General features: G+C 37.3%; 1 protein-coding gene across 4 annotated transcripts in view; it reads right to left on the bottom strand.

Moving 5' to 3' along the window:
* Positions 1-1,554: 1,554 nt before the first annotated feature.
* The window catches only part of ccdc136b (coiled-coil domain containing 136b), a 70,409-nt gene continuing 55,931 nt past the window's right edge, over positions 1,555-16,032 (bottom strand). For 3 of the 4 annotated variants that reach the window (XM_066667993.1, XM_066667992.1, XM_066667991.1), the window contains 3 exons: positions 15,423-15,557; positions 11,423-11,537; positions 1,555-8,635 (listed from right to left, as the gene is read on the bottom strand). In XM_066667993.1, the coding sequence (XP_066524090.1) occupies positions 11,433-11,537; positions 15,423-15,557 (240 nt within the window). In that variant the 3' untranslated portion in view covers positions 1,555-8,635; positions 11,423-11,432. The remainder of the gene's footprint in view (positions 8,636-11,422; positions 11,538-15,422; positions 15,558-16,032) is intronic. The other variant, XM_066667994.1, reaches the window with a different exon arrangement.

Genomic DNA, 16,032 nt, shown 5'->3' with positions numbered 1-16,032 from the left:
CTCAGAATGAGCATACGCAGGCATAGAATAACAAAACGATATCTGAGACACAAACTAAAATAACAGTAACAATCATAATCTAACAGCTCACACTTGTGGGGCATGGCTAATTGAGACAGACAGGAAATCAAAACACTTTTAAAACATGAGACCTTGACAAAACAATGAGAAAACTTGATATTAATATAATATTATTAATACTTCTTAACAATTAATATTAATTTGTTTATTAAAAAAGAGTATGGACCCATTTTTGACAAGACTCCCATAATGGAAACCATTCCTGTGAGGTGTGTAGATTACATTATGTAACCTTTGTGCACGAACTTATGTTGAGAACCTTTGTGGATGATGACTAAGGTCCTCACTCTTCAGTTAGAACCTCAGGTCAGTTTATAGTAGGGCTGTCCTGAATACCATTTTTAGGGCTTAGGAGATTCGTCCAGGATATTCTGAGAATATTAAAATATTTGGGGAGTGGGGTGGTGTACATTGTTGTCATTAACAAAATCCGCTTTCTACCCCTGCTTTAATGTCTGTCCCTCCCTTCCCTTTAATGTCTGTGACTCCCAGCTCTTCGCTCACCTGCTAACTAGCTCGCTAACTTAGGGCACAGAGATTTAACCAGTTTGAGCAGAGGTTCATGTTAGGCAGTTTTATATGACTGAGTTTTAGGCTTCATTTGCACAAAGACTTTTATGCTAATGAGCCTGAATAAGGTGGAGTGTTGCTTTTATTTGTAACCACATTTATCCAAAAAACTGAATATCCGAATCTCAGAATTAGAAACAATATACATACCCAACGAACAAATATCTAAATACCCGAATACTTGGGGCCAGCTATTGTTCAGGAAATCAGCGCTCAACGCCTGCTTTAAAATTATGGCTGCACTGCAGCTCCCAGCATGGCTCTGCTCGCTGAGTCATTTGCTAGCTCGTGCATACACGGTGCCACTAAGGACACAGAGTGTACACAAATAAACCAGAGCTTTGTGGATGTGTTCTAATTTGAGGTATAAAGCTGACAAAATGAATTGTAGCTTTGCCATGCTTTGCTGTAAGTAGGGTGCTGTAGCGTGTTATGCAGTTTTAGGCTTCATTCAAGACGTTTATGTTGACAAGTGAACATGAATACATGTTAAGTGAGGGGATGCCTTTATCGCCACATTTATAAAAAAATATATATATATATATATATCACAACCATGTCAGTGCCACTGCATTGCTGAGAATGATCTGCCACCCATATATTGCCTACTCTGTGGTGGTCAGGTAGAAGTAATCTGGTAAAAGAGGGCAAACAAAAAAAATATAAATAAATAAAACTATTCAGCGCGAAAGATGGGTTAAATTCTCTAACTGTAGAAATACAAATTGCATATTTATTTTAAGTTTATGGTAAGTGGAAATGATAAAATGGACAGTGAGTGTAGAAACAAGCAAGTAATTTTCATGTTATGGCTTTTGGTGTATTTCTGAACATCGTAATAGACAGTAATAGACAATAATAGACAATAAACAATTAGCACTGAAAATAAAAGTGAATGGATAAACTACTTTATTTCTTTCACATAATTGACAAAATGTACTGTCAGATTACCAAATACTTAAAGTTTCAATATTTATTTTCATCTTTTGTTTTACCAAAACTACCTGTGAAGGCATAACAACATGTAACCATGTCAGGGATGTCATACAGTACAGTTATGCCACATAAAGACAGTTTCAACAGCATCTCCACAAATACCCCTATCTACAAGTCAATACATTATCACCAGCCAAATTAAGTTTAAAATATAATATTGTAACAGGCTTTATGATGTGAACTATGCTTAAATCCTTGTTTTATTTACACACTTTTACGCTGTGAAAGCCAACATAATTTTTTTTCAGGTTATTCATGGCAATATTTGCCTTAACTAACCTTAAATTTATCATTTACTGGTTTTAATACAACTGAAGTCTTGTAAATGTGAGTCAGGTTTTTAAATAAATTGGGTGAGCAATTTCTAAATTTATTTATCTATTTATTTCAACATCAGTAATAATTTATAAATACATATAGGGCTCTACTTTCCTGGAGATAGGCAAGCACAGAATTACAGTATAAAAAACTGGCTCAGGCCCGTGAGGGAGTGGCAAACACATGCTATGATATTTTGATAACTGGGTGCAGGCAAAAATCTGGTGTAGAAGGATGTGATTCCAAAAAGATGCTGGCTGAAATAAAATTCTTGATCAGCAGGCATAATATGGGTTTATACAGTCAGACTGACTACAATCATCCCATTAAATTGAGAGGGGCATCAATAACACTGTTCTCATTCTCATTATGTCACAATGGGACTGCGTTTCCTGACAAGAATAAATAACAATAATATTTTTTTTTTAAATGATGTATTTGTTAATAATTGTGAGATATAGTTCAGTGAGCAGTGCTGAGAATCTTGATGCTGTATTGCAAAAGTGTGCAATTTGGAAAATACTACATTATGCTTACATTTTGGGATAAAATCCGGTCCTAGGCTATGGAGGAACTAGTGCATTTTTAATCCAAAATTGTTTCCCAAATAATGCTGCACCTACAAATATCAACTGTCACAACCCCAGTATGTGCTGAACTTCCCACCCTGTCTCCTTTGCCACATGAAATTTCACAGCACTGAGTGGGTTTACCATCATAGCACAAGCAAGAATAGAGAGCCCATAAAATGCACGCACAAGAGTTAAAGAATTATAAGTACTTGCAGTACAGTTGGAATTGTAACAGCAATTTCAGTAAAGGCAAACTGAATCATGCATTGTCCAGAACACCAGTGTTCAATGCTATCTGTAGGAATATAATACAAAAAAAAACAACAAAAAAAAACAATTATGTTTGCTACTACAGAACTGCATGCAAATTCACAGTGAAAAACAAGAAAATACCCTCAGGCCTAGAGTCCCAGCTGTATTTCATTAATTCTAACCCATATAAATCCCAAACAGCTCTGTGATTGCAAGGAGACTTAGATTGTAAGGTTTCACAGTATATTCCCCAAGCCTGAATACCTTCTGAATTATTTACAATAATGTACAAATAAAGAATTAATTCAAAAAGCTTTTGTGTAGCATGCACTAACCTATAAAATCATTAACCATTAATACAACAATATACATCCAGCTAAGCTAGCATTGATGTCTAAATTGTTAAATCTATCCACAGGTGTGAATCTGTCCACTGGAAGACACTGCAACAACCTAGGCACAATTCAGTTAACCCAAGTACAGCAAAGCATCAAACGTATTTTTTCAGGGCATCTCCTCCACCCTGTAAAGCAATGTTTCAAAAGAGGCACAGAATCATTAACACACTGAAAACCTTGCTGTTATGTCCATTCATTTTTCAGATTTCTGAAAACTTGCACAGTCTAATTTCCAGTGTTAGATTGATTGTTGGATCAGTGACCCTTTATATTATATTTTTAATGTCAAGATCATTAAAGCAAAAGCTTGACAAAACATTCTAAAGTGGCTAACAAATGGAAGCTTTTGGTCACCAAATAGCATAATGTTATTAGCATAATGCTAAATGGGAAAAAAAACATGAGTTGTTAGCAATATTTTTGCTCATTTATTTATGCTTCAGGACCAGTGTTAGTCCAACATAAACACATTTGAATACAAAAAGTGCATATTTATATATGTAGCTGCATACTTCAGATAAAGCTAGTGGATTTGCACTTGCACTAGTCAAACTTCAGGAGGATAATTTTACAGGTCATATCGTATGACTATACACACTGTTTGTAAAACTAAATGCATGCTTTATTGTCTTTAGGTAAATAATAATCCTTAAGTCAGGCACCAAAGCAAGCTACAATGTTGGCAATATTATAACTGAACTAAATATACAGTATAGTTTACAAATAACTGGTCAGTGACACAGTTACAGTTTTTGTGGCTGAAAACTACAGTATAATTTATTTGAAATGAAACAATGACTGTGAAATAGAGTGCAGACCATCAGCCTAAAATCAGCCTAAAGGTGTATCTGTATTGGGTGAATGGTGCAGAAATCACTTCTTCTCTAAAACTGTTAAAATATGTAATATATAGATATCACCATCCATAAGTTACCTGTTACCTGTTGCCTGATGTGGCTTGATTTTATTTAGTGTTTTGACATTCTTATGCAAATTATTAATATTAGAGAGGTATAAGAAGCCATTTATACAATAGTTTATACAGTTAAGGGAATTAAATATACAGTGTCCTCCAATTGCTTGATTTCTGATTCAAAATCCTACATCTCTATCACATGGTTTTTAAAAAAGAAACAAAATCTGTGTTCTGGACTACAGAGAAAAAACAACAAAAATGTTTATTTTAAAATTTCCCATAGACTGAACTGTATTTTTCGCCAAACAAACAAAAAATATAATATTCTCTGTTAATTGCTACCATCCGGTATTGCTGCTCAAAAGAAATACTGGAGTATGCACTGCAGTTTAGCTGTATACAAAAATAGTTTTATGTCTTTTCAATCACTAATTTCTGCTTGATTGAACATAAATACAAAAATATCTATCCCACTTGAAAACATTAAAATTGTGAAGGTTTATACATTATTTTATTATATATACAGGTGCATCTCAATAATTTATAATATCAAAAAGTTAATTTCTTTCAGTAATTCAAAAAGTGGAACACACATAGATTCATTACAGACTGATCTATTTAAAGTGTTTATTTCTTTTAATGTTGGTGAATATGGCTTACAGCCAAAGAAAACCCATAAGCCATTATCTCAGAAAATTTGAATATTATATAAGACCAGTTAAAAAAATTATTTTGAATACTGAAATGTTAGCCTACTGAAAAGTGTGTACAGTATATGCACTCAACACTTGGTAGGACCTCCTTTTGCATGAATTTCTGCATTAATGCAGCATGGCGTGGAGGTGATCAGCATGTGGCACTGCTGAGGTGTTATGGAAGCCCAGTTTGCTTTGATAGCAACCTTCAGCTTGTCTGCATTTTTGGTTCTGGTGTTTCTCATCTTCCTCTTGAGATCAGGCGAGTTTGTTGGCCAGTCAAGCACAGTGATACTGTGTTAATAAAACCAAGCATTGGTACATTTGGCAGTGTGAACAGGTGCCAAATCCTGCTGGAAAATGAAATCCACATCTCCATAAAGCCTGTCAGAATAAGGAAGCATGAAGTGCTCTAAAATTTTGTGGTAGATGGCTGCGATGACTTGGACTTGATATAACACAGTGGACCAACAACAGCAGATGACATAGCTCCCCAAACCATCACTGATTATGGAAACTTCACACTAGATTCGATCAGCTTGGACTGTGTGAGCAGCTTGGACTCCACTCTGCCTCCAGACTCTGGGACCTTGATTTCCAAATGAAATGCAGTCCAAATGAAGTCCAGTCCTTTTTCTCCTTGGCCCCGGGAAGACGTTTCTGGCTTGACACAAGGAATGCGACAGTTGTGGCCCATGTCCTGGATATGTCTGTGTGTGGTGGCTCTTGAAGCACTGACTCCAGCAGCAGTCCACTCCCTGTGAATCTCCCCCAAGTTTTTGAATGGCGTTTTATTGACAATTCTTGTTGTTTGTGCACCTATTTCTACCACACATTTTCCTTCAACTCAACTTTCCATTAATATGCTTGGATACAGCAGGAGGGTGTCAATGACTGCCTTCTGGACATCTGTCAAGTGAGCAGTCTTCCCCATAATTGTGTATTCTACTGAACTAGACTAAGTGACCATTTTAAAGGCTTCGGAAAACAGGTGTTTGTGTTTGCAGGTGTTTTGTGTTGATTATTCTAATTTTTCATTGGCTGTAAGCCATAATCATCAACATTAATAGAAATAAACAGTTGAAATAGATCAATCTGTTTGTAATGAATCTATATGAGTTTCACTTTTTGAATTTAATTATTGAAATAAATTAATTTTTTGATGATATCCCAATTTACTGAGATGCACTGGTACATACACGGATGCTCTTTCACTCTGGAGTTGCCCAGGGTGAGAGGCGTAGGGCAGGAGTGGGCTTACTCATAGCCCCCTGGCTCAGCGCCTCTACATTGGGGTTTACCCCAGTGCGCAAGAGGGTAGTTTTGCCGCGCCTTTGGGTTGAGGAATGGGCTCTGACTATTGTTTATGCTTATGCACTGAACAGCAGCTTTGAATCTTCTAGGAGATCCTAGAAGGGTGCTGGACAGTGCTCATTCCGATGACTCTATTGTTCTGCTGGGGGACATCAATGCTCATGTGGTGCAATGACAGTGAGACCTGGTGGGGCATGATTGGGAGGAACAGCACCCTGATCTGAACCCAAGTGGTGTTCAATAATTGAATTTCTGTGCTCGTCACTGTTTATCCATTACACCATGTTCAAGCATAAAGGTGTCCATAAGTACACCTGGCATTAGGATGCCCTAGGCTAAATTTCGATGATTGACCGCATAGTCATATCGTCGGATCTGCAACCATATGTTCTGGACACTTGGGTGAAGAGAGGTGCTAAGCTGTCAACCGATCACTACCTAGTGGTGAGTTGGAACAGATGGCAGAGGAGGTTGCCGGACAGAACTGGCAGGCCCAAACGTGTGTTGAGATTTTGCTGGGAACGTTTGGCAGAAACATTTGCTACGAAAGATCTGTCAGAAAGATCTTTAATTCCCACATCTGGCAGAGCTTTGACTGCATCCTTAGGGAGGCTGGTGACATGGAGTTTGAATGGGCCATGTTCCATGCCTCCATTGTTGAGGAGGCTGAACTGAGCTGTGGCCGAAAGGTTGTTGGTGCCTGTCATGGTGGCAATCTTCGCACCCGATATTGGACACCCCGAGTGAGGGAGGCTGTCAAGTTGAAGAAAGAGTCCTATTGTGCTTGGCTGGCTTTTAAGACTCCAGAGGCAGCTGACAGGTACCAAAGGGCACTGTATGTGGTGGGGGTGGGGAATTATTGACCTTAACTGCATTCGACGTTATCCCTTGGGGTATTCTGTGCAGGGCACTCTGGTAGTATAGGGTAATGGGCTCTTCTATGAGCTATCCAGTTTTTATATTAACGAAGCAGGAGTTTGGTTTGCATTGTCGGTAGTAAATCAAATTGGTCCCCAGTTGGGGGTGGATTCCATCAAGGCTGCCCTTTGTCACTGATTCTGTTCATAACCTTTATGGACAGAATTTCTCTGCATAGCCAGGTGACGGAAGTGTCAAGTTCAAGTATCTCAGGGTCTTGTTCACGAGTGAGGGAAAGATAGGTTGATAGGTGGATCGGTGCGGCATCTGCAGTAATGCAGACTCAGTACCAGTCTGTTGTGGTGAAGAGGGAGGTGAACCAAAAAGCAAAGCTCTTGATATACCATTCAGTCTACCCCCAACCCTCACCTATGGTCATGAGCTTTCGGTAATGACCAAAAGAATGAGATTGTGTGAACAAATGGCTGAGATGGGTTTCCTCTACAGGGTGTCTGGACTCTCCCTTAGAGATAGGGTGAGGAGTTCGGACATCTGGGAAAGACTCGGAGTGGAGCCGCTGCTCCTCCATGCTGAGAGGAGAAAGTTAAGGTGGTTCGGGCATCTGGTCTGGATGCCTCCTGTACACCTTCTTGGCGAGGTGTTTCAGGCATGTCCAACGGGGAGGAGACCCTGGGGAAGACCTGGAACATGCTAGAGAGACTACATGTCTTGACTGGCCGTGGAACACCTCTGTATCCGTCCAGAAGACCTAGAAGAGGTGACTACGGAGCGGGAAGTCTGGGTTTCTTTACTCGGACTGCTTCCCCCATGACCCAGACCCAGATAGACAATTGATGGTTGGATGGATGGATGGATATACATGTCAAAATTAATCCAATTCATGTTATGTAATGATCACAATTTTGCAAACTGTGTCAGGCTACATGCAAGTTCAGTACAATTATACAGTTTTGGTGGAACTTTACGATTCATACTTTGGAAGAATGTATGCTTTCTGTGATAAAATTAATTACAGTAAAAGACTAATAAAACAAATTCACCAGCATGATCTGCCAAGTAACAAAAGTGGAAGAGTTTAGATAAGTAACACATCACATGCTGCCACAAACACATCTTAAAAGCTACAGAACTGAAGCAAGAGAATATCCAAAGAAATAACGCTAATTAATTTGTAGTATATATGCACAAACCCATAAAATAAAGGGAGAAATGTGTTTAAAGAGACAAAAATAAGGCAAAAAGTCTAAGCATTCATTAAAAAATAAATCTGAACTGAAGATAAGTACACAACTAGAACAAGAAGACAAAGAACAAAAGCATTAGACTTTGAGGCAGTTGTGTTTCTATGGTCTCCCATTTTACAGTATTGTGTCCAAATCCAATTTTTACATGGAAGATCGGTGTGTGTGTGTGTGTGTGTGTGTGTGTGTGTGTGCGTGTGTGTGTGTGCGTGTGTGTGTGTGTGTGTGTGTGTTTGTGTGCCACCTCGAATATTAACAGACAAGAATGAAGTTTTGAAGTTGATGTATGAAGTCACTTCCTGTCCAAGACTCAAGAAAAAGCTCTGGTCAAACTGGGCACAAGCAAAACCGCTGCTGCCGCCATGGTAACCAGCATCACCAGGTTCCAGTCTCCCTCTCTCTCCTAATGTCAGTATAAAATAAAAGAAGACAGGTAAGAGCACATATACATACACAAAAATTAAATAGAAAACAAAATTCACTCTGAATTAGAGGCACCTGTTATTTATCGGTCAAATGTTAAGGGAAAACCCTGTTCAAAAAAGCAGCATAGATCAGTTTTCACCAAAACCACCATATGTTATGTTTTTTGGATACTGCTGGATGATCATGCTTGGTGACAACTTAAACCAGCTCCAGACCAAAAAAAAAAAAAAAAAAAACATGGCTCAACACTGAATTCTTGCTGGTCTATGCAGTATTTTTACTTATTTTTTCTGCATGGTATATACAGTTACATATACATATACAGTTGGGGATATTTCCACAAGAACATGCTATTGTGCTTTGCATCAATGACACATTTTATCCTTGTTGGTAGGTAGGAAATGTACTTTTGTCCATTGTTAAAAATAACAATTTACAGTCTATTATATAATGTCAGGAATTAAATAAGCAACTATATTTGTGAATACTTGCCAAACTGAGTAATTATTAAGTTAATGACAGTTAATATTTGGTTAAAATCTTCCACTGCTTCTTAGTTACCTGTTATTGACATTTTCTGATCACTAGCGGTTTTCTTTACTGTTTTGAGCATCCTGCTATCTACTTGCTTCAATGATCTTGTTTTTATTTTACTTCATTCATTAGTTGAAATCACGGCTGTCCAATCCTTTTCCTGGAAATCTACCACCCTGCAGAGTTTATCGCCAAATCTACTCAAACACACCTGATCCAGGTAATGAAGGTTTTCAGATGCATTGATTATTAGAGTGTGTTACATTGGATCTGAGCTCTCCAGGGTGGTAGATACCCAGGAACAAGAATGAGCAGTGCTGGTTTAAAGTATCTGCTATTTACCTGCACCCATTACTTATCCTATTACCTAACTTCTACATTTGGGTAAGTAGAAAATATGAAATTTACTACTATACCTTCATAGTCATCCACTGTATAATGTAAACACTAGTCATACTTTTATGAAACTCTTCATAAGTCAACAGACGTGTATATTATACATGTAAAGCATGCTTCAAAAAACTTTAAGAGTTTTTAAAGTAAATCAGTAGTGTAAGCTAGAAATTGACTGTGGTGTGGTCTTTGGCAAAACTGGGCATCTTAAAATGTAAAATGTTGTCAATTATTAACTTAATATTTTTGACTAGGGGGTGGGGACTTAATACAGTTCACGAAACGAATGCAGCAGAAAATGTCTTATTTGCCTTTCATTCCCCTCGTCTCCCTCATACTCCAGTTCAGAGTCCTACTCTTGGAAATGTGCATAGAAAAATCAAGAAGGTGCACTCTCCATGTGAGGATTTGAAATGGCTGACAGGATGGGCTTGGATTTTTTTTTGTCTTCAATAATTTGGATCTAAAACGCATTGTCATTAAAACTGTATCAAACAGACAAACAGGAAATCTTCACTGTTGCTCCAACACACACACACACACACACACACACACACACACACACACACACACACACTTATTTGTATGACCTAATAAACAATTTACAAAGGCTGTGCCTTTTCTTTCACAGAATGGGGGTCTCTCCTTTCCTCTGGGGTCATCATGTTAAAAGAGAGCTAACTGTCTGATCAGCTGAATCACAGCATGTATGTTTATGTGCAAGTGTGTTTGTTTCATGGGTGTCCAGCAGTGAATAAGACCAGTATGCCAATCCCTCTCCTCTTAGTGACTGTGTTAACTACCCTTTTGCATTTTACAAAGCTAGACAAAGCACCTGAGGGATATTTGTAAAACAATATCTACATCCAAACGTTGGTGTTCCAGTCACTGCTGAGTCCCAGTGTTTGAACTGAGGACAGTTTCCCTTAACAAATTAATTTGAAAATTATAGCAACTAGCATAATGAAATATCAATATGGGGAGCCACAAATGTTCTGATCAAGTTCTATAATATCCGTGTTATCAGCACTGCAAAGCATTTTGTTTAGTTTTTCCCAACCAAGCTTTGCCCTCAGATTTAAATTAATGTTAATTTAATGTTAATTGCAGGTACTGAAAATCTGACAAGCTCAATTATTGTGGTTTGTGCTTCTGGAGGGAAACAGTAGAGTACTAAGGGGCCGCAGAAGTATCTCAGAGGTTGTGAAACCCCAAATTAGTAAAAGCTGGAATTGTATGAAAAATGTAAAAATCAATTTGTGATTTTTACATTTTCTTTGACTTGTATTTCACTGCAGACTTCATTAACACTTTTCATTTTTCATGTTGTGTCTGATGAGTTTTGATTCATTTTTTAATATACATCCATCCATTCACAGGAATACTCTCACATTGTATGAGCCACCTAGCTCCACAGTGCTTACAACAACAGATCACTAGCATATCACTAGCACTTATGTAAAAAAGGTTCACATTTTTTGCTCATGCTTTAAAAATGTGTTTGTGAAACAATGTGCACACCCATTAAAGAGCTAAAAGAATAGATTACAGTCTCCAAACTGTTTGCCAAAACCTTTACAGAACTGATCGCTGTCAAGAATCAAATCAAGCAATAAAAATAATAAATAAATCAATTATATATATATATATATGTATATATATATATATATATATATATATGTATATATATATATATATATATATATATGTATATATATATATATATATATATATATGTATATATATATATATATATATATATATATATATATCCAGCTGCCACAAAAGAAAGAGCATTGCCTCTGTGGGCTTAGAGAAAGAAAAGGCAAAGCCGTACCTTTCCCGCTTTAGGACAAGAGCTCCGTCCAGCAGCACCTTATCAGCGCCATTATTACAACCATTCCTATGAAGGGTATGGAGAGAACAGGGGACTCGGACGGAGAAGAGGAGTTCTAAGGGGAAAAAACAAGGGATTGTGGGGAATGGAGGGAGGCAGGAGAAGAGATGGTGAAAGAGAAAAAATTTAAATAAAAAAGAATGTGAGAATGTGTATGAATGAAATATATGATAAAGTTTGCCCATGGATAGGAAAGTATACATGCATAATGATAAATGAATAAATGTAGTGGACAGACAGACAGCAGTGTGTAGTTGTAATAGTATATGATTGTGTGGAGAATAATATAACAAAGCAAGATAATAAAGTGATAACAGATGCCACATGGAAGGAGAAACAGAAAAAAACACTGTGATTAGAACACACCAAATATGGCTAAGTACAAGATGGAAACCTTGCATCCACCGAATTGTCAAGACAACCCTCTTGACATTAAATCATACTGCCACTGAAACAAAAGTGAAGCGCTGAATTTTAATTTTAATTTATTTATTTTAATTGACTAATTGATTCTAAATTTTTTAACTTGATTCTGTACATCATTACCATGAATATATATATTTTTTCCACTGTCTTTCAGACCATTTAAGATCATTTTTGGCCCAGAGAGCTAGTGGTGTTTCTGCATATAATTGATGTATGGTTTTAACTTATGTGCAACTGTAGTCATAGAAACAATATTAAAAATAATTTTAAAAAATTGATAGATGGATTTGAGATCTTTTAAATTTCTACTTTTTTAACCCTAAATCTTTCCCAAATATTGACCCTTGACCAATTCATTAAGTATGGGCACATAGTCTGGAGTTTTAATCAAGATTTGGTTTTATCTTGTCAAATAGTTACATTTCTGAAAAAAAATTCCAGAATCCTTTCAAAATATTTTGTAGGGTAGAAGGTAAAAAACCTAAACACTTTTTGTGTTTCAACTGTCTGAATATTCTTTAATTTCTTTTGGTAGTGAAAAAGAAAGAGTTATGGTGAGCCATAACATGCACAGACAGTCTTCATAAATATTAATTTTATAATTTTGTATTCACCTACTTATTGAGAAATGTCTCAAAATTGATTTTCATGTTTATTTTACACTGTCCCAACTTTTGGAGAGTGCAAATCAGGCTTAAAATGTAATATTTATTCATTTACACATACAATCAATTTGATTAATGTAAACCTGGCAATTTCTTGGATGCAGTTTTGGCCTTAAGTTTAGAGAAGAAACCTTGAGCCCAGAGAATCTGGTTCAATTTATCCATGCTTGAATCCTCTTGAAAAATATACCTAACTTCCAAACTGCTTATTGGGTGCCAAGGTGGTTGGCAGTCCATTGCTGTGTGTGTGTGTGTGTGTGTGTGTGTGTGTGTGTTCACTGCCCCTAGTCTGTGTTTATGTTTTTACTACCATGGATGGGTTAAACGCAGAGAATCAATTTCCCTAAGGGGAATAATAAAGGTCTTCCTCCTTTTCTTCTTCTTTTCTTTGTTCCTAGGATGCAATCCATGGAGGCAGGGGCCCCTGCAATTATGTGCATGAAATTTATTAAAACACAGGGATGGGGCTTGAACACTGAACTGAACTTAGATTTGGATTCTTCTTCATTTCCCTCTATTCTTGTGCTTCTTGTTTCAGCAGACACCTTATCTAATAGTTGAATCTTGAGCAGAATTCACAAATGATATAAGGCTCCAGACAGAGGGCAGGCTCTCCAGGGTACTCAGGGACTACTTGCTGGTGGTGGCAGACAAACAAAGGGATTCTGGGGTGGCATAACTCTTCATAGTAACCTCATGCATATCATCCTGCACATTCATGTGTGTCAAAGGATGAGGCACTACAGCTAACCTCAAACCCTGTAGCCCCCACACAAAAAAAATATTCCCAGATGTTAATCACAACCATCACCCTGGCTGAGCGAACTGAAAGTGAAACTCTAACTCCTCCAAAAAGGAGTCTTAGAGACACTGGGCAACTCCAAGAAGAATCTGCCTGAGCCTATTTCTCCATCTTGCTGCTTCCTCTGTTTGCCTAGAAGAGGCATTCTTTCATTTACTGTCTGACTCCTAATGTTGAAACCTGAGTAAGGAACTGTTAGTTCAGCTGCATTTCACAGAGAGAAATAAAGGTGTAGCTACTACACCGTCTGTTGTTAGTTCAGCCATATTTCATATTCCAGTTCATGGCCTAAATTTGGAACTGTTTACAGTGACCAAACATCCTCTTTTCCTAGGACAAGTCGTGTTTTTGGAACCTAAAAAATGTGTCCGGGCGGGATTTCTAAATTGCCAAAAATGTCCAGAATTCTGTTGTCTGCAGGCTTTCTCTCAGCCCATTGGGACACATTCATGCCACTTCAGCAGTATAGGTCGACTGGCCACCGTGAGCAGCTCAGTGTTTTACTGGAGCCTCGAACAGAAATAAGGTTGAGCGTTTTTGAAGTAATATTTATCATAGTCTCTTCTTTATGTTTGGAGAATGTTTCTGTGACCCAGCCCTTTGTTTTCTACTATATATTCAACAAAAACGAAGTCATATTGTTTGTCCCTGTAATGACATGAATACACTGACACATTTCACTGTTACTGACTTTCTGACGAGTAAATTACATCTGCACAGTATTTTGTTTAACCTTACAGGAAAACAGGCAAAATCTGCGGATTATTAAAGACAGAACACCAGAGCAAGGTGTTACTCAAAATAAATGAATCTCTGAATTAGTTACAGAACTGTTTTATCAGTCAAACCCTTATAGAAATGTAAATCAGTACAAATGGTGGACACAGTACACAAACCATATACTTGAGTAAAAGTACAGTACAGTAAAAGTAAAAGTCCTCATTGTAGATCTCTACTTAAGTAAAAGTACAAATGTATTTACCTTCAAATTTACTTAAGTATCAAACATAAAAGTAGTATGACATATTATGGTTCTAATGTCCTATTATAAATTTTATAACTAGACTCATGCTTAACACATTGTAGGTGAAAAGCCTCTAATGACACTCTTGGGTCCCCAGTCTTTGTGCTGCCCCTCCAAACCAACAGAGGTCACTCTCTCCTGAGTATTAAGCCCAATTAATGCTTCTGTGATGAACCTATGATGTACGCAGCACTGCCTGATGCGCACCTCTCCAGAAATTTCATCGAGTCCATGAAGACCACAACGACTGGTCTATTTTCCTGCTCACATCATATATTTTATTCATCTGGAAACGATGCACACATTTGGCTAAAGAAGACACAAAGCCTCAGATTTTCAGCGTATACAGCAAGCCCACCCCTGAAAATGAATCCTGGGGGTAGTAGGTCATAGCTTAATGTGAACGAGGGGTTAACCATTTGATTTGAATTGAATGAATATGTGACCCAGTATGCAGACTAAACAAGCCAACTACATTTTTGAGATTAACAATTGGAAAATTTTGTTCAGTTAGAAGTGAGAGGACAGCACATCCATTATCTTGTTAATACTATGTCTTAAAACACATTAAGAATAAAGGCAACTTTAGTGGGTGCACACTGTTACACAAGCATTATTATCAGGAATGCATCTTATATTTCTACACAGACATTAGCAATATGAAAGCATTAGAGAGTTAGGCACATGCACAAGACAAGAGCTTACTCAAAAACATGGCCAGACGTGATCAGCTGAAAAATGCTTTAAGTCACAGATTTTCACTGAGTGTTCCCATATTTATAAAACCATATGCCATCATATGCCACAAAGTGTCATCAAACCCAGACAGAAATATAGCAGCATGTTAGGATGTGCATTTGCAATGAGTTTGTGGCATGTTTAACAATGGAATAAAAAATAGAAGCATTTTTTATTAAATATATGCAAGGCATTGATCAATGTGCTGAAAATAAACCCAAATCCATTTAATCTACATAGAAGGAAAACACTGCAAGTACAATTAATCCCTATGCAACCTCTCACCTGTGATTTCCTCCCTGCCAACCTGTCAAGTTCTGCTCTGCAGTACAATAGCTCTGCCTCCAGGTCCGCCCTCTCCCTTTGACTGCTCTCATAGAGGCCTTGCAGTTCAAGAAGTTCTCCTTTCAATCCCTCGCACTGAGATAAAGGGAAAAAAGTCAACAAAATGTGAAAGCATAAATGACAGAAAGACACATGTTTACACTGTGAAGTATATTGCGGGAAAATTATTTACTTTCTTCTCTAACAGAATTCTTAGGTCTTACTGGATAATTTATAACTCCACTTTGCATTTGGGGGTAATGACAATCCCTCCATTCTTTACAGCTTCAAGAAAATAATTTGAATCTCATTCAGTGGTAGGACACTAGGGTCCTCTGTGAACAATTTTGAACAAGGATTCAAAACTAGATTGTGTGTATGTTTAATCAGAATCCTTATGAGAACAAGCATATTTTATATAATATATTGCTATATGTGTAACTGTAGTCATACAAACCTAATTAAGAAAGAAAAAAAAGAAAAGGGTTTGAAATCTTTTATATTTCTACTTTTTTAACCCTCAATCTGTCACAAATATCTGCCAAGTCAAAAAGTATGGGCACATATGGAG

This window comes from Hoplias malabaricus, chromosome 4 (assembly GCF_029633855.1).
Source record: "Hoplias malabaricus isolate fHopMal1 chromosome 4, fHopMal1.hap1, whole genome shotgun sequence".
NCBI lineage: Eukaryota > Metazoa > Chordata > Actinopteri > Characiformes > Erythrinidae > Hoplias > Hoplias malabaricus.
This window is presented reverse-complemented; position numbering and strand designations above follow the sequence as displayed.